The sequence below is a fragment of the Podarcis melisellensis genome (assembly GCF_964234715.1).
Source record: "Podarcis melisellensis genome assembly, chromosome: 3".
In the NCBI taxonomy this organism is placed as follows: domain Eukaryota; kingdom Metazoa; phylum Chordata; class Lepidosauria; order Squamata; family Lacertidae; genus Podarcis; species Podarcis melisellensis.
The window spans coordinates 118,669,502-118,688,533 of NC_138530.1; the positions used below are offsets into that span (position 1 = coordinate 118,669,502).

The 19,032-nt window shown below is 42.6% G+C and overlaps 1 protein-coding gene across 10 annotated transcripts in view; it reads left to right on the forward strand.

The window, feature by feature from the left end:
• RUNX2 (RUNX family transcription factor 2) overlaps positions 1-19,032 on the forward strand; it is a gene marked incomplete at its 5' end in the record, with an annotated part of 221,344 nt that overhangs the window by 88,089 nt on the left and 114,223 nt on the right. For all 10 annotated transcript variants that reach the window (XM_081906271.1, XM_081906273.1, XM_081906274.1 and 7 more), the window contains 2 exons: positions 1,798-1,954; positions 12,654-12,758. In XM_081906271.1, the coding sequence (XP_081762397.1) occupies positions 1,798-1,954; positions 12,654-12,758 (262 nt within the window). The remainder of the gene's footprint in view (positions 1-1,797; positions 1,955-12,653; positions 12,759-19,032) is intronic.

Here is a 19,032-nt window from a genome sequence, read left to right on the forward strand (position 1 = left end):
GTGTTAAAAACAGTACAGCATTACATATTAAAAACTTCCCTGAACAGGGCTGCCTTAAGATGTTTTCTGAATGTCAGGTAATGTGTGGACCTCCTTCTGAGCATCAACAATTTAGCATGTGAAGAGTTAATTAACCTAGATAAATGTCCCAAGTGTGTACCAGCCTTCAATCTTAGTCAACCAACAAGTGTTGATGAAGTAAGGGAAATGCCTTTGTTAGGGGATTAACCATTGGTACTTCAAAGCATCAAAAGAACTGACCATTAGAAGGCAAATGAATAAAAGGGGCTTAATTTATAGGAAAAGCAGGGCTAGGAGAGATGCCTTGGACTTGAGTGCAGCACTGCTGTGGGGGGAAAGCCCCTCATGAGATGACCGTGTTGCAAGATTTGGACTCCATGTAAACTCAAGTGTAAAGGAGTGAATAAATCATATTTCTTAAAGCTACAACAATCCCCACCACGTCATTTGAACCCATTAACTGGTCTTGTCTCTTGAAGTCCTTTTCTCATGAGCACTGGAAATTAAAAGGGGCTCATTGTCTAAGTGCTAGCATTTCAAATATTTGAAGATACCAAACTTCTTAAAATTTCCGCATAGGACTTATTTTCCAGGGCATTTGCTACCTTGGTTGCCTTACTTTGGGCACATTCCAGTCTGTCAATGTCCTTTCTTAAACTGGACACAGTGTTCTTCTTGAAGTCTGACCAAAGGAGAATGAAGTGGCACCCTCACTTTCTGCCATTTGTACACTGGGTCTCTGTTGATGCAGCTTAGAAGTGCATTGCACCTTTTTTGCTGCTGCATTGCACTCCTGACTCATGTTTAGCTTGTGGTCTACTAAAAGCCCCAGATCTTTTTCACATGCACTGCTTTTGAGCCAGGAGTCACCCATTCTATTTTTGGATCTGAATCTTCCTGCCTAAATGCAGAGCTTTTCATTTATATCTGTTGAAATTCATTTTGCTCTGGCCCAATTCAAAATCATGTCAAAATCATTTTGGGTCCTGTTTCTTCTTTCTTTCGATATATTTGCTATCCTGCGCATGGTGTCATCTGAAAATTTGATTAGTATCCCCTCCATTCCATCATCCAAATTATTTATAAAGATGCTTACCATTACCAGGTCTGGGACAGAACCCTGTGGCACCTCTCCTGTTACTTCTCCCCTGGTTGATGTGAACCGGTGGCTAACACACCTGGAATAGTTTGCCAACCAGCTAAGAATGCACTTATGAATTTACCAGCTTGTCATCAAGACTACCATTGTGGACCTTGCTGAAAGCCTTCCTGAAGTTAAAATGTCTAGGGCATTTCCCTGAAGGCTAATAACTCTGTCAAAGGAAGGCAAACAGGTTGATCTGGCATGACATGCTGGTTCTTAGTGATCAGTCTTCCCCCCCCCCCCATGCACATGGATGGACTGGTTAATTATCTGTTCTAGAACTTTTCAGGTTGGTCCTGCTGCCACCAATGCAACTCTGTTGGCCCTGTTTTTGACCATCCATGCAGTGGAGGGATCTGTAATTGGGAGTGCAGGACGCATATGGGCTTCCTCCACCTTGATGTGGATGCCAGATTCCGCATGTTGAAGGGAGTCTACATGTATAGAGCTTGCTTCCCACTATAGACATTGACCCTCAGCACAAGGAAGGGGGGTTCACACACCACAGTGAGAGATAACGCTGGTATTTGTGATTACTCTTTGCACAATTTGCATGTCCCAATTCATCTAAAAATTCATAGGTGGGTTTGAGATTGAAGCCACATAACTCTATTGTGTCTTTATTGCCATAGGTGGTGGCTTTAGGAGAAGTCCCTGATGGCACCGTGGTCACAGTCATGGCTGGGAATGATGAAAATTATTCTGCAGAGCTGAGGAATGCGTCTGCCGTAATGAAGAATCAAGTGGCACGCTTTAATGACCTGAGATTCGTTGGCAGAAGCGGAAGAGGTACATCATTTTATTATTATGCATTTATTCTATCAACAAATATAAAGCCCCAATTTGAAAATGTTTCCACACAAAAATACTGATTATTTCATAAACAAATCATGCTCAGCCTTCCATTTGTAAGATAAATGCTGGTTTGCAAAATTCTGTATTTATTCAGACTACGGTACGTTGCCATTCTAGGGTACAAAGCACACATGCCCCACCCAAACTACTTGTTTTTATCATATCTGAATTTTGGGAAGAAATATTTCAAAATAGTTCTAATTTTGTTGGTACCAACAAATGGGTGGTAGTACAGAAGCATGAAGGGACACGGGTGGCACTGTAGGTTAAACCACAGAGCCTAGGACTTGCTGATCCAAAGGTTGGCGGTTCGAATCCCCACCACGGGGTGAGCTCCCGTTGCTCGGTCCCAGCTCCTGCCAACCTAGCAGTTTGAAAGCACGTCAAAATAAAGTAGATCAATAGGTACCGCTCCGGCTCTGGTTCGCCAGAAGCGGCTTAATCATGCTGGCCACATGACCCGGAAGCTGTACGCTGGCTCCCTCGGCCAATCAGCAGCCACTGTGCGCATTGTCTTGTATGTGTGCCTAAAAGCAAGATGCATCTCTCCCTTCTGAGAGATTTAATTGCTAGGGACCTGGGAAGGCGGCTGAACTTTGAATAGCAACTATACATATTAACAAAAAACAAAAAAACAAGGCAACTCCAAAAGGTAAAATTAGAAATAGTGATTTTCCAAGACCAGGAAATGGGGGGGGGGGTGTTCAGCTACAAAAGGACAGTTGAAGACAAGGGTGCCAACTTGAATAAAATAATGGGGAGGCCCAGGTAAGCCCTGCCCCACATAGTCGACCACAAGGTGTGCAGCACACACCCCATTTAAATGGCAATGTCCATCAACTTTGGGGGCTGCTTGACTCCTCAAATATTGTATGGGGGGCAAAGCGTCCTTGGCCCCTAGGAGTTGGCTCCTATGGTCGAAGAATGGAATGTCCCAAATTTTCTGAAATTTTAGTTCACCTCTCAGAAAAATGCATGCGTTTCCTCCAAGCCCATTCCAAACTGAGGTGGGGAGATTTTGCTTATCTCTAAAATTATGTTGTTCTTATTTAGCATTGGATCTGTCTGATCCAGTGCTTACTGAGACTGAAAAGCTGTTGTAGGTTTCAATAAACTTTGGACCAGGTTCCACACATAGTACAGTTGCTAAATTAGTGAGAATCAAGTATTGTTTACTTTAGAATGGAAATGAATATGACTTTCTAGTTCCCAGAAGATTCAGCTCTGAAGTTTCCTCTGCCCTTTAAAGATCTTTCTGTAATATGAAATTTAGTCTCCAGTCGTAAAAACTTTTTATAGCAATAGAAAGACTGAAAAGAATTTCCACTGAAAATCCCTGTAACTGCTTCAAAATTGAAATTAGTGACTAATAGATGTTTGAAACAATGATGAGTTACATTTTTAAAAAATACAGAAATCCCCAAAGCAAAATGAGTTTGCTAGCTATATGAGGTTTAAGTAAGTCAAAATATATTAATTTGTTCAATATTTTGTCAGTTGTAGCACAAGCAACAACTGATGCTGCAATAAATCTTTGGCATCCGGACGTGATGCTGGCCGGGCAGAGCTGGATTGCTCCCTCCCATTTCTCTCTCAGGCAGGAAAAACCGAAAAACCTTTTTCAAGACTTGGGTTCTTGCTTGTTCTGCTGTTATCCAAGAAGTCTCAGTATGGGAAAGAAGGGTCTGACAGCAGACTCTTTAAAATATATATATATATTTTATTAAGTTTCCATTTACCAAATTAAACATATCATACCAATTAGTCCAAATTGTATCAATACACATCATAAAGTCCAAATGTTTTCCAAATTATAATTTTTTTGTGGGGGATACCCATGCTTCGCGATTGGCCGGAGTCCAATCATCTAATATTTCTGCTGCTTTCATATTTACAATGATGTTTTCAGTCCCATCTTCTCAACTCTTTGTCGTTACTCATTTTCTTTTTCTGTCACCTCCGAGTTCTCTCCGCAAGTGGATTGAAAGAAACAGTCTTTTTTATATCTCTGTGTGGGCTTTGTGTGGGCTCTCTCGTAGATCTCTCACAGAAATCCAATAGTCCAGGCATTTGTTCGAGCAGACACGCCATCTTGCCTCGGATGAAATACAGTCTAAATGTCCGCTCATTAACTTTCCAGACCTGCTGCATCGTAAATTAGTCCTCCAGGAGGGTAATAGCCTTTCAAATTTACGATCCCAAACTGATATGATCCACGGCTCTTCTTCCCTAAGACCATACATCCTGCAGCAAAGGTCTGCCTGTCCATATCAAGTCACATTTCTTGCTGCGTCACAGAGAGAGCCTTTTTTCTTTTCCAAATCTTTCACAGAATAAAACCTTTAATTCATATTATTTTCCCCCCACACAGTTCATTTTTAATCCCTCTTGCAAGTTAGTCGTTGAGACGGTTCTTTAAGGGGGAGGGTTGTTGGGTTTGACAGCAGACTCGTTCTGATCTGGGAGATAGCACCATGTGGTATTCTTGTGCCTTCCTTAAGGCAGCAGTGAAGGATGATTTTTTAAAAAAGCAAATGAGCTTCATTTGCACCTCCCAAATTAATACACAAATCAGAACATAGAATCATAGAATTATAGAACATATGTAGTATTCTTTGGATTGTGAATTCCTCCTAATTTTGTGATATAGTTCTTGGCTCAAAAGTATACCAAAATGCCTAAAGAATGAATATTTTAGGATAAACTATGTTTAGAAATACATTCATTGAGATGAAAAAAGCATTAAAATATTTAAATACTTAGATAAGTGGAGAAGTCCACATATACTGGTGCTGCAATGGATTGGATCTGACTTGCAAATGAGTACATGCAAAATTGACCCTTCCCTTCCCTCTAGCCAGGCAAGGCTGCTGCTTCAGCCCAGGGGTTGGGGTCCTTTGGCCACCTTGGCTCAGCACTCTCGCTCTGTGGTGCCCTATAGAACAAGTTGTGCAAAAACAAAACAAGTTGTGCAAAAATAGGAACCAGGCTTTTCTGAGGCATGTAATTAACACAAATGCTAATCTGTGAGAGGGGCCAGAATCACTGCTCTGGGGACTGCTTCAATTGTTTTAATCAGAGGGGTCATTGTTACTATTTTAACCATTTGTGAACCACCCTGAGACCTGAAGGTATAGGGCAGTATATAAATTCAATAAATAAAATAAATTAAAAAATGGTAAAAGTTATTAAGCAAGGGCTGTTCCCAGTGAATGCTTTTTATTTTAGGAATGTGGCCAATCATGTAATCCTTTAAATCTATTTCAAAGCTATATAATAAAGAACACTTCTATTGCACAGATAATTTGATTAAAAATATTTTTTTCCTTTCTTATTTTAATGTATTGTTTTAAAATTCTGTTTTGTCTTTATGTTGATTGATTGAGTTTGAAGGTTTTTTGGCATCTATTTCAAGATAGCCTGCAACAGAAGTACAGTAGTTACAGCACAAGACTGGTGCTGGAAAAGTACAGAAATCTGATGTAGCACTTGTCTGCCCCAAAACTCATTTGAAACCTATGATATACATTTATTAAACAGTAGGAAATGAAGTGAGTATATAAAAAAAATCACAGTGAGTCTCCCTCACTCTTACCTCCCATGGATGAGAAGCTTTCTGTGATCAATGAGTAAAATTTACGAAAAGTGATAGTGTATTTTACAAACTCTCAACATATTTATTTAAGAAACTTCAAAGGATAACAAAGGGTATGTGCAAAGTTTTACTATATTGGCTTTCCAAGTTTTGGCTACTTTCCCAAATAGCAATTTTTATATTAAAAAAAAGAAAGAAAGAAAGGGGGGGGGGGAGAGACAGACTTAACTGCTTGCAGACTTTTCACGCATGGAAGATGAAGAAAGCTTCTTTTGATGAAGTGTAATTATGTCCAAACAGAGCTGACCCCCTCCTCCTATATTTCTTATGATCTTAACGGAAGAAAGTAGGGTTTTTCCTTTGAAGCAGCCGGGATTTGGTAGAGGATCTGAAATGCTAGCTCCATTCTGCTGCCAGAGGCATGATGGAGAAATTGGTCCAGACTTGTCTCTCAGACACAGAGCAGAGAGCACGAAAGAAAAAGTTATCATTAATGATGGATTTTTATAGCACTGCTTAAAATAGAAGGAAAGGAAACAGTAGTAGTAAACAGGAGCTCATGTGCTATAAACATAGCAAGAATGTTCTGGGCTAAGTAGACGTTTCTATTTATTGGAGCAGGGCAGGTAACAATATGAAACACATGTATAATATGAAAATGAAAATAAGGCAAAATAAAACATGAGCTAGAACTTCACACGCAGTTGAAAACATTCCCCTGGCAGCCAAATATCAGACTAACTCGAAAGCTTTGCAATACTTCCAGAAAAGGACCAGGCACATGCAAGCATTCAAGGGTAGTGCGTTTTGCAGCCTTTGGGCAGCCCCAAAGACTCCTGTCCACAGACTCTTTCAGCTTCATCATCTAATCTAGTTAGGGAGGTCTGCCCAACTGTTCCCTACTCCACCTTCCTGTTGCCACTACAGCTTTGTCTCAGCCGCTTGATGTGGCCCCCTGGATACTGCAGTGGAGGCAAGGAGTGAAAGAAAGTGGGTAGGAACGGGGAGAAGCAGATTGCATGTGCCACTCGTCTTTTTACCAGGTGACTCAGTCCAGGAGCAGTGGTGAGTTGCAAATTGCCACTTCGATCGAACCATGCCTTATATGGAACGGTTTAAGGAGCTGGGTCTGTATAGCCTGGAAAAGAGGAGACTGAGTGGCTATATGATCGGCCTCTTCAAATATCTGAAGGGCTGTCACATGGAAAAGGAAGCAAGCTTGTTTTCTCCTGCTCTGGAGGGTAGGACTCGAACCCGTGGCTTCAAGTTGCAAGAAAGTTCCTGACTAAACATCAGGAAGAACTTTCTGACAGTAAGAGCTGTTAGAGAGTGGAACAGTCTCCCTTGGGAGGTGATGGACTCTCCTTCCTTGGATGTTTTTAAGCAGAGGTTGGATGGCCATCTGTCATGAATGCTTTAGCTGAGATTCTTGCATTGCAGGGGGTTGGACTAGATGGCCCTTGGGTGCCTTCCAACTCTATGATTCATTTGAAACGCTGCTTGCTGTAGTCTGGAAGGTCTATACAATGGTCTCCCAGACTTACTACCCACAGACGCTTTACCTCCTAGGATGATTTATAACACAGCAGGCCATTAATTAGAAAATATCCCAATATTGTTCAGAGTCACGAAGGAGATCCTCCTTGATTTCCTGTAGAGCAGGGGTGGGGAAACTGTGGTCCTTCAGGTGTTGTGGGACACCACCTCCAAGGAGCATGGCCAGTGGTCTATGGTGTTGGCAGCTGGAGTCCAAAGACAGCTGAGGGGTCATGGTCCCCCAGCCCTGTAGTATGGCATATAATATATGTTAGCTTTGTAGTAATTTCCTCCCCTCAGGAAACTGTAGCACTCTTAGAGGGGCAAGGAACCTTTAACAGAGAATTCTCAGCTTTATCAACTTCAGTTTCCAGGAGTCTTTGTGGAGGGAGAATTGTGGCTCACTGGATGTAATGACTTAACTTCCTTTTACTGCACTGGTAGATAAGTGGTTAAGATTGGAGTATTTACTGCTGCAACCAGCAAGACATTCTACCATCTTTGTAGAGTTACTGCCTGACTTGTGGACACACATATCGGTGCAAATACTTATGATTAAGATATTTGGTCTGTAAATTAATTGCAACAGCATCTGACTGCAGACTCTGCCCTGTGCGCTTGTAGGATCGTTTCTCTCTTCAGCAGGGAGGTTCAACTACACCCAGATGTGTTAATGACAAAGAATGCCCAGTATGGGGGTGCACTAAAGGAGTGGTGCCAGATGACTTCTGAGCCAGCGAGGTTCATAAAAAGAACACTAAAATTAGTAATTAGCTACCAGAAGTAAATTTCAAGGCCACAGAGGAACCAGTAAAAAGAATGTGGGAAGGAGCTGGCGGGGAGAGAATCTGGTCAGGATCTAGCAAAAGTCAGGCATTTTTAAAGTCACAGTGATTTTATTGTGAGACATTTCAGCAAATGCTTTATGATGCAATCCAAGCCTACTCAGAGGTGAGTCCCACTGAAGTCAATGGAGCTTACTTCCAAGTAAGTGGGGTTAGGATTGTGCCTTTAGTGACTCCAATGGGACTAAAAAGTGCTTAGCTTTGGGCTGGATCATGACTTTTATCTTCTGCATGACTATAGATCCTCATAAAACACAGTGTTTTCTCTGATATAACGAGAAATACAGTTGGCAAATGTGTATACTAATATTTATTTTGATTATGTAGAATGTATCAAAACACATCAAGCATCTTAATATTTTATATTTAAGGCTTTGCTAGAGGTATTTTTGCATTTTAGACCCAGCACTTCTCCTTTTTTTAACCCCAACACTATTTCATTTATGTGAGCAAAGCCAGGTTCCTGAATTCCAAGCCAAATTTATTAGCAGTCTTTTATGTCCAGCTAAAGTATATTCCCACTTTTCATTATGTGTCTTTTGAATACAATATCAGAATAAGAAGATCAACATTTAAGATGGTGCAGGGAGCTTTCAGTTACACTAGGATAGAGAGAATGCAGCATTGTTTTTAAAATGTTTTGGGCAGGATCAGTCCCCTCAAACCCCACCCCAGTTATACGAACGCCTGTCTTTTTCCAAGCCTTGTACAGCAATTTTTGACAAAAATATTGTTTGTTTTAAATCAGTTCTGGCTAGCCAGGATTGAAAAAGTGGTTGGAACAAGGAGATGGGAGCTCCCCTTTTCTCTTCTTGGGCATAAGGAGGCGTAGGTGGAGGCAGCACACGCAAGGAAGGAATTTTAAAATGGCATCCTTGATTCTCCTTTAAAAAAATAGGGGGATGGGGGATAATGGCAGGGCTGGTGGCAAGGAAAAGAACTTGGCAGGAGAGGTTGGTTTGACAGCTTAGTTTACTGGTAAATAGAGGAAACCCCTCTCCTAAAAATCCACTGAGGGTTTTGCTGGCATCCTGATTTAGTGGTAGCAATGAACCTCCCTCTGGACAGCAGGGGTTGTTCTTACTAGCCAGGATCAAAGACTTGCTTGCCTCTGGCGTGTGGAAGAGTGGTGTTGTTGGAAGATGAAAATTTAAAATAAGGAATTATTTTAACATCAATCACAAACCAGTGGTCAATAATAAGGTTAGCCATGCCCAAAGGCTGATCTGTTGGAAAACGGAATAGTTAAGATTAAAACAATAACTGTTTCGCCTCCAGCTTCATACTTCTCAGAGGATGTCGCTTAGTGATAGGTCACTTTTGCGTAAGTGTTCCATTTCTGTAATGAGCGAAATAAACATTATTTGTGTTCTAAATCACAGATTTTCCTGAAAATGCTGTGTCCTAGTACAGTACTGGGATAGAAATATTTCATTCCCTTGAAAGATTTACAGTCATATTCATTCTCTCTCTCCTCTCTATGTACCAATATATGTCCAGGATGTTCTGAAGCACATGTCTGTTAACGAATGCTGTAGGTCTGAAGCAAGTTTAGAGAGGTGGATTGTGAAGGAAAGCTTGCTTACTAGAGTTGACAGCAACAGACCTGTTCTGTTTTATTTATGTACCCTAATACAAAATGAACACACAGACACGCATCTGCGCGCTTGCTTTGTATTAGACTTTGAAAAGACTCTATTAAGTTTTGTGCTGCTACATATTGTTTAAGAGTTGGGTTTTGATTTAATACTGACCAAGGCAGAGACAAGGCAGAATGGGAGGGGGGAGGAAAAGAGTGAGCGTTTAAAGAGAAAAAGACCTTTTTAAGATTCTGGTAAAAAGAGTCAAGCCTAAATGAGCCATAGGCATGAGATTGCTGACGGCTTTACTGAGTCACTGTTGCACGCCCACCTTTTCCTGCCTTGAAACAGTTTGCAGTTTTGACTATCTGAAATGATTAACAGTTGCATATCTAAGTGATTAGAGCAGTGACTCTGCAGAACAGACAGAGACCACAGTCTTGCATGACTGAGGGCGCATTCAGATCCTGTCCCCCTTTTCTTTCTCCCTTTCTATATAGTTTTGTCTTTTTAACAGTTGCAAGGTTGCACTGCATTGCATGCTACCTTGCAGTTATGAAATAGATCACATTTTATACATGCAAAGCAACTTCACACTGGATAGGTATTTAGGAAAGAAAGAAAGAAAGAAAGAAAGAAAGAAAGAAAGAAAGAAAGAAAGAAAGAAAGAAAGAAAGAAGAGTTCTATAGATTGTTCCAGTAATGATGATATCATATTATGACTACAGGCATATTAAAAGCAGGAGACACTAGCTCCCTGTTTGATGGCTCCCGGGAGAGATATTTATTCTTTTCACATATTGTAATGGACAAATTAAATAATGAAACAATGTGATGTAAAATAACATAAAATTCATTTCAGCTGCACAGTGCAGTGAACAGTAATTCTACTCAAGAGAATAGTTTTACACTGGTGTAAATGCTTGCGTGGAACTTGGCATTCTGCTCAGAGTAAGTTATTGCAGTTCAATCAGCACTGGCCATGACCTTACTACACTGAATCACATGCCTTGTTCCCCGTTCAGAAAGACGTAAGGCAGGACTTGTGGGAATAAATATGGCAATGTTTAGTGTTCCTCAGCCCCTCTGCATAAGAACCCCAAGCAATGCTTGTTCCTCTTAAAAGCAGGGCCACTGGTGAAAAGAGAGCCTTGGCTGCCCAACTGTTGAGCAGCTTCCTTGCCTGCAGCCCCCTCCTGCCTGCTTGCTGTCTGCTTGCTCGATCCCCACACTTGGATTGAATTATAAAAATGAGGAGGGGCTGCCTTTGGTGTTCCTGGAGTCTGTCAACTACCTTCCATACTGAGAAAAAAGCTCTTTCTTGCCTTGTGGTTTGCAATTTTAGTGCCATGATCAGGCAGCACCAAACATCATATGGCACCTTTCTGCTTCATTAGGAGACATCTCTTTTCTATTTCTTTCCCACTGGGATTTCCCCCATGGAGCTCCTCTTCCTGGTCTTGTTCAGGCTGGGACAAACCTTTTCTCTATTGTTAGCTTCTTGGGGCAGGGGCCCGCTAGTTGCTTATGTTATTTTGCAGAACAGCGGGGAACGCACCTTGTATACCATGCTCTATGTAAAAGAAATGATGTTTGCCCCATTTCTGAAGTGTTCCTGTTTATATTCCTGGCTTATCTTTGTCAGAGGCCCTGTTACGTGAGCAAAAACATTCCTGGGAAACACCCAGAGGACTCTAGTTTCAGCAGTCCTCTCCTCTGGGAGTATGAGGGCTAGCATGTCCGCCAAAATAGGGATGTCCTAAGGAAAAGTGGGACAGCTTCTGTAAATCTGGGACTGTCCCTGGAAAATAGGATCACTTGGAGGGTCTGGGGTAGTGCTTGCCTACCTTGGGTACCATAGTTGGCAGAGCCGCTGCTGGACTGGTAGGTGTATTCTGCTCTGGTCAGACCTCACCTGGAGTACTGTGTCCAGTTCTGGGCACCACAGTTCAAGAAGGACACTGACAAACTGGAACGTGTCCAGAGGAGGGCAACCAAAATGGTCAAAGGCCTGGAAATGATGCCTTATGAGGAACGGCTAAGGGAGCTGGGCATGTTTAGCCTGGAGAAGAGGAGGTTAAGGGGTGATATGATAGCCATGTTCAAATATATAAAAGGATGTCAAATAGAGGAGGGAGAAAGGTTGTTTTCTGCTGCTGCAGAGAAGCGGACACAGAGCAATGGATCCAAACTACAAGAAAGAAGATTCCACCTAAACATTAGGAAGAACTTCCTGACTGTAAGAGCTGTTCGACAGTGGAATTTGCTGCCAAGGAGTGTGGTGGAGTCTCCTTCTTTGGAGGTCTTTAAGCAGAGGCTTGACAACCATATGTCAGGAGTGCTCTGATGGTGTTTCCTGCTTGGCAGGGAGTTGGACTCGATGGCCCTTGTGGTCTCTTCCAACTCTATGATTCTATGACTTCTTAGACTCATCCCAGGCGTGTGTCTCAGAGGAGACCCAAACCTGCCTTTCTCTGCTCAGCTCCTCTTATGCTAGTTGTGCGTTATGTTGCTGAATGCTGCTGTCTGGACATTACTGCCTGAAAGCAGTAATGGGCATAGAGCCTGCTGATTGACATTCACTGCAAAAAAGAAGAAGAAGCCTGTAATAATTTCTCCACTATTATTTCACCATCTGATATTTCAATTAAAAAAAAAATGAGTTCCAAACGTTAGAGTGAAACCACAGCAGCATAATGTTTCCTTGTTCCACTGGGGCTTCGTGTTTGATGATAATTGGGTTCAGTAGCAGCCAGCTTGACGGGACAGAGGCACCTACTTGACCTCCTGGCAAGAGCATCACTGCTGCTTAGGGGGAGGCAGAGGGGCAAAGTGGTGCAGCTGCCTGAAAAGGAGTGCACAATTGGCTTCGCTGGTGCTTTCCCACTGCCTAGCTTCAGTACTCCTAGCACCGCTGTGGGACCCACCTGCCAGAAGGCCAGGTAAGTGGCTCAATCCCACCAGGCCATCTTCTGCTGATTGGGATTCTGAGTGCTGTAGATGGTTTCTCAAGCAACCATATTTTTATACTCATTCTTTTCCTTTCCCCTTCCCCTTGTTTTCACTGTTCCTTACAGGGAAGAGTTTTACCTTGACAATAACAGTCCTTACAAATCCCCCCCAAGTGGCTACGTACCACAGAGCTATCAAGGTGACAGTGGATGGACCCAGAGAACCAAGGAGTAAGTACACTGTTCTCTGCTTGTGATCTGGAGTCTGGTGCTCTTCATTTGTGGAAGTAAATGGCTGCCATCTCCTTCAGTGTATGATACTATTTCTTCATCTCCTATTCCAAGCCCGGTTCTCTCTTGTGGAGACCTCACTGTGATTTAGGCAAATTGTTCCAAGTTTAGAGCACAGGTGGCCATTCCAGTAATGGGACTTCAGAGGACTTCATTGGAAGCTCATGGTGCTCAGAGTGAATTCTTGCATCATCCAAGCAATGTGTTTTCCTCCTGGAATTCGGGCTGTGTCTTCACTAGTTTGCTGTTTGGGTGAAGTGACATCCACATGGTTCTGGCCAATTTTACCCATGCCCACTTTCCCTTTGTTAGTGGTGTTCCTAACTTGGTTAAAATTTGCCCATACTGTGTGGACACTGCTTTGCAAAATGCTGAGGGCTGTGCGTGTGTGAACTAGGTTCCCATAGTCTGTTGTAAGGCAAGTGAAGAGGGTATTCAATAAACAGTCCAATATTTTGAGAACCCAAGACTTCAGTCGCCTGGGCCCTTTTGTGATAATGTCCCCGTGGCCTAGAACAGGGGTAGGCAACCTAAGGCCCGGGGGCTGGATGCGGCTCAATCGCCTTCTCTATCCGGCCCGCGGACAGTCCGGGAATCAGCATGTTTTTACATGAGTAGAATGTGTCCTTTTATTTAAAATGCATCTCTGGGTTATTTGTGGGGCCTGCCTGGTGTTTTTACGTGAGTGGAATGTATGCTTTTATTTAAAATGCATCTCTGGGTTATTTGTGAGGCATAGGAATTCAGTCATCCCCCCCCCAATATAGTCCTGCCCCCCACATGATCTGAGGGATGGTGGACCGGCCCCCGGCTGAAAAAGGTTGCTGACCCCTGGCCTAGAAGGACTGGCACTGAAGGTCAGGCAGATCTCACCCCCTGCTTAATTCAGCGAGACCAGGAAGCAAGGGTTTTTACTTTGCATCTCATTAATGAGGTGGGAATTGTTCGAGATTAAGTCTTTATAGGGTTGTGTTAATGTAATTGTAATTACTTAGATGCACCTTCAGATGCCATTTTCCAGAACCTGAGCAAATATGCTCACTGTTTTGTAAAGGAAAAAGCATTCAGATATGTGGAACATGGCATGAACATCATTGTATGCTTCTGAATACATTTTCCCCTATTACAGGCAATTATTTTTACTCTTCTACTACTTAATTATGTCATGTATAATTAGATTTTCTTAGTACAGAATCCAGCTTTAACAATGGAATCATGATAGAGCCCTTGGGAATAAAGAACATGGCAATATACTGTAATAGGACTGAACTAGCAACCTTTAATTGATGCTTAGGAATTGTCTGCACTCAGATGATCTTTCCTGGCTTTATACAGCTGAGGTTTATGGCACCAAGAATGAGTGTTGGGAACCAAGTAATTTGCTCCCCACCACAACTGCCCCCTGCCATGAGCTGACTTTGTCAGAGTGTATGAAGCCAGAGTCTCCCGTTACATCTGAATTTGGGAATGATAGCTTAATCCCAGCTGAAGAAAGAAAACAGTGAGGTGGGCTGCTATGTGTAAAATGAAGAAGTCATTTGCGATGCAACCAGCCCTGGTTCAGCTGCCATAGAATGAGACAGTGGGAATGAGGAACAGGATCCTTCAGGCATCCAGGTGAATCTCAGTTAGCTAACCAGAATAAGAAGCGAGGCTTATTATTCTGGTTGCTAACTGTCATTAAGGCAGACTTCCTTGGTTCAGATAAAATTAGGAGCTCTGGTTTAACATAACCTGGGACTGAAGTTCCAAGCCAATGCCGAAAGGGAAAGGGGGACTGCCGTGGAGCCGGGCAAGGCAAGGATGTTTGGCCCTAATATTTGTTCCGGACTGGAATTATGGAAGGATACTAACAGTTAACCGTATTAAGAAATTAATGATTATTTGAAGAGTAATCACATTAATATCAGATAAATGCTTCTGATGGAAGCATCTTAGTCATTTATTTGCATTTGATGAGTAATTGCTGATGAACCCTTGACAGGAGTGCAAATTCAGTTGTTTCAGTGTTACACCAACTGCCGCCTTCTTCATGTTTCCCTCTGATTAACAATGGAGAAATATTGGGGGTCTCTTCTGTTCTTGAACTATATGGAATTTGCCTGCGCATGTTGAAGACTGTTTTCACCTTGTATCAGAGAAGCTTCCTGTCTTTTTTATTCATCTTTGCTAAATTTGCTGTTCTTGAAAAAGGCCCTTTTCTCATTTGCAACTGCTAGCACTTAGTGAGTTTGAAAGCATTTTGTCCTTTGTGAAACACTGACAAGTTTCTACATCTGGATTTAATTTGGTTCTTCCCGTTTGGAAGTCTGCAACACTGTGCTGATATACCTTTGAAACAGGAAATTTCCAAACAGGCAGACAATATTTAAACGCAGCAAAAGGAACAGATTTGTGCCTAAATTTGCCCATCAGCACAACATATGAATGCTTAGCAAGCAGCAAACATTTCAGTAGCAAGTACATTCATGTATGAAATTTTGCTAGTGCACGTAGGTCCCATTATCCAGGAAAATTCACTTATCCAAACACAAGGAATTAGTACCCAAGTCTGGCTATACACACCACAGATTCAGATATCCAAACAGCTGGATCTGTGTGTAAACAAATAAGCAGGCTTAAACATACCTTACTTTTTGTGTTCTATTGGTTTGAGGTTGCCAGAAACCAGGGGGTGGGAAGGAGGTGAGATAAGACAATTAAGATAACATTTTCCCTTCCTTGTTAGCCTTTTGCAGGGTTTCAGAGGGTTTCCCTTTTGTCTGCCATTTGGAGGTCAGAATTCTGTGGTTGAGAACACGATAGAAATATTCTCATAGGAATCAATGGAAATAATTTAATTAATATGCAAACGCTTAACAAACAATTTTCAGGATTAGAATGAAAATAAAACATGGCTGCCATATGGGGGCATGGGGACCCACAAAGAGAATACAGTCATGGGGAAGCTTTTGCCATAACTGTATTACTGCACATGAATACAGGCTCTGGCAGACTGAGCAGATGAGACCAATAAAGCAGTTTCTGCCGTAGACAGAAGTGAGGGGCAAATGGGGGTTGTCAGTCAGGGAATGTACAGTAACCCATGCAGGAGAAGGGAAACTCTGGTCCTAAACCTCTGCTGCCTTGCAGGATGTCTTGGGGAGGAGAAGAGGCTAAGGAGTAAACCCTTCACAAATCTGCAGTACAGTCCCTAGGAGAGGTCACTTTGGTGCTGCTAATGCAGCGGTTTTGCTTCACCACTGGAGATGCACTCCATTGTCTCTCAAGACAGATGGGTGCCAACAACATCAAAATACCTAAGACACTTTGCAAAGTTTGCCTTTGGGGGGGGAGGGAGGGAGGGATTCTTTAACATCCACTCACACTGATTGTTCAGTGCTATTTGGAAAAGAATAACTTCTAAAGACTACTTGGTCTCAGATGAACCTACCATAGGAAAGATGCATCCTGGTTGCTAGGGGAAAAGGGAGACGCCAAGGACTAGAAAATAACACAGAAGTGGTGAAAGGGCACTAAATGGAAGGTGGGAAACACCAGCTCTTTAGGACCTCAAGTATTCCTACTGGCTACAAAGATTGACAGGCAGCAGCAGCAGCCAGACTAGCCTATTTCACATAAATTGCTTAGAAGGGACCTTGCACATTTTCCTGAATACCTTTCTTTCTAGGAGGGCTAGCTGAGCCCCTGGGGACCCTGTTCAGGTGCGCCAGTAAAGGCTTCCACAGGTGTCACGGTGCCCTCAGGTGCAAAGTTAGTGAACCTTGATCTACAGCTATTGGTGAAACACAAGACAGCTTCCTGCTTATGGTATTCTTTGCTCTGAGTGATGGCTGCTCTCAAAATGTTCCCCTGTGATGTGGTGGTGATTCTGCAGAACTGTTTTCCTCAGACAGCAGGGCTGTCTTATCAATGAGAAGGGGAAGCAGTCCTCGGCATTAATGGATCTTCTTTTCCCATGACAACATATAGCAGACATTAGCATGGTACTATTGAGAAGAGCTTTATTGTGTTGTTTCGTTTTAAGCTGTGGGAATGCTTGTGGCAAAGAGCAATTACTTTAAACTATACATAAATAAAATGAATGGAAGATGTGGACAAAATCAACACTAACCTGTGGCCCTCCACATGTTGATGAGCTACACCTCCCATAATCCCTGACCCAAATTGGGCCATGGTGACTGTGGCTGATGAGAACTGAGGTTCTTCTTGTTCAGAAGATAAAAAGCTGGTTTAAACATAGCTAAATGGCAAAAGCAGTGGGAGATGGGTTCTGTAGGTAGGAGGGTGTTTCCCTTTTGTCATGGGTGTATCCAGGATTTTGGTTGAGGGGCCAGCTTTTGTTAGGAGAAGGCAGAACCTCAGATTTATATTGATTTGTACTGATTTGGGGGCCCATGCCTTTTGCCCATCATTTTTGGATTTTTAAACTGAAAAAGAGGCAGGGCAGGTTAGTAAGTTCAGCGTTTTGATGGGGCATTGCAATTTTTGGAGTGGCTTGTGCAGGGCTGGGAGGATTGACACTGAATGTTGTGAAGTTTCTGAGGCGGAGGAAATGGTTGAACATGTTCTGTGGGCTTGTTTATGGTATACGGGCCCTTCACTGCACACGGGTTCGAGTCCCACTTTGGGCAACAGGTTCCTTCATTGCAAGGGGTTGGACCAGATGACCTTTGTGGTCCCTTCCTATGGCACAATTCTATGAGTCAAGGATTTGCCTGTGGGGCCTGCCCTCCAGGATAACACTCTCTGGGGTTCAGTGTTGGAGAGTTTATGGCAGTTTGTGAAGACTACTGGGCTCTATGAATTGTTGTGAGTGAAATGTGATTGTACTATTGCTAGCAGGTGGTGGTAAGAGAACCTCTCCTTGGTCTTGATCCAAGTCCAGAATAAGTGGTGGTGCTAGCACATTTGTCAAGTTAAGCAGCATCTAGTTTGGTTTCAAATTGGATGGGGGACTGTGTTTTGAGGCACTTGCCTTGCAGGGGGTTGGACAAGATGGCCCTTGGGGTCCCTCCAAACTCTGCAATTCTATGGTTTTCTGGTTCAACATGTGGGTATCCTGACTAGTATTATCTGCTTTAGGATGGGGCCAAAAATGCTTGAAGTACGCTCCCAATGAGTGTAAAGGAATCACTCCAAGGTAAATGTGCAGCCTTCGAATACAATATGGAAACAGGGCTATGACTACTTAGCTCAGTGAATTGTCAATATTGTTTTGTTTATATTATGATTAAACCAACTAAGGACATTCTTTAATTTGATTAACTTACTGTCAGGGAACTAGCATCAGCTCAGAGGTGAGAAGTGGAAGGGCAGCTGGATTACAGGGAGCCTCCAAAGATCGTGGGAAGCAGCACTTCCTCCGCGGAGGAGGGAAGCCCCGCCTCTGGTGGGAAAGAGCTCCAGGGTTCGGAGGATGCAAGGGAGAGCCACAGCACCGAGCATGAACAAAGCGGAGGGGGAGGCAGGTCCCCCTTTACCCAAGCCTGCCCTGCGCAGTAGGTTTACGCGCAGAGAGGGGAGGCGTCGGATGGGGGTCAAGAGACTACTCTGCTGGGAAAAGTTTAAGGACCGCTAACTCTCAGATTCTGCTAGTGACTGAGCAAGACATAGAATAGAGGCATTCTGCATTGTAAATGTTTTTGCACTGATAATAAAGCCTTTGAAAAGACCAGTGAGGGATCTTGCCTGTCCGCTCTCGAGCAACCACCCCGATAGGCATAAGACTTACATTTCAGAAATGCCCTGTTCTTGCCACTCTCAGTAATCAAAGCAGAAATTTGGATCCTCAGTGAAAATGATTTTTTAAAATGGCATTAAAAATCAAGTAGTCAAAACTACTTGATTAGTTTGATTATAATTTCTAGATTTGTTCAAAAAATAAAGCCAGTAGAAGCTGGTATTGTCAGAAAGACCTCACCAAATTTTGTCTTTGTGTCTCAATAATTGTTTGGTTTGATTGAGCTGGTATAGATGAATTTTTAGGGCTCCACCTTGAGATTATAATAGTATATAGGAATTTGAATAGGGGTTCAGTGTGCCCTAATATTTTAGGAAAAATTACAGCAACAGTTCTGAAGTACCATTAGTCTTGGTGGAGGATGTCTTGAAATTGTCGTTTCCATTTCACTACCTGTGAGCATTTGTACAAAAAGGTGGGCAAATGCAGCTTTCCACAAAATGTTTTTACCTTCTGCAAATCATCTACCTG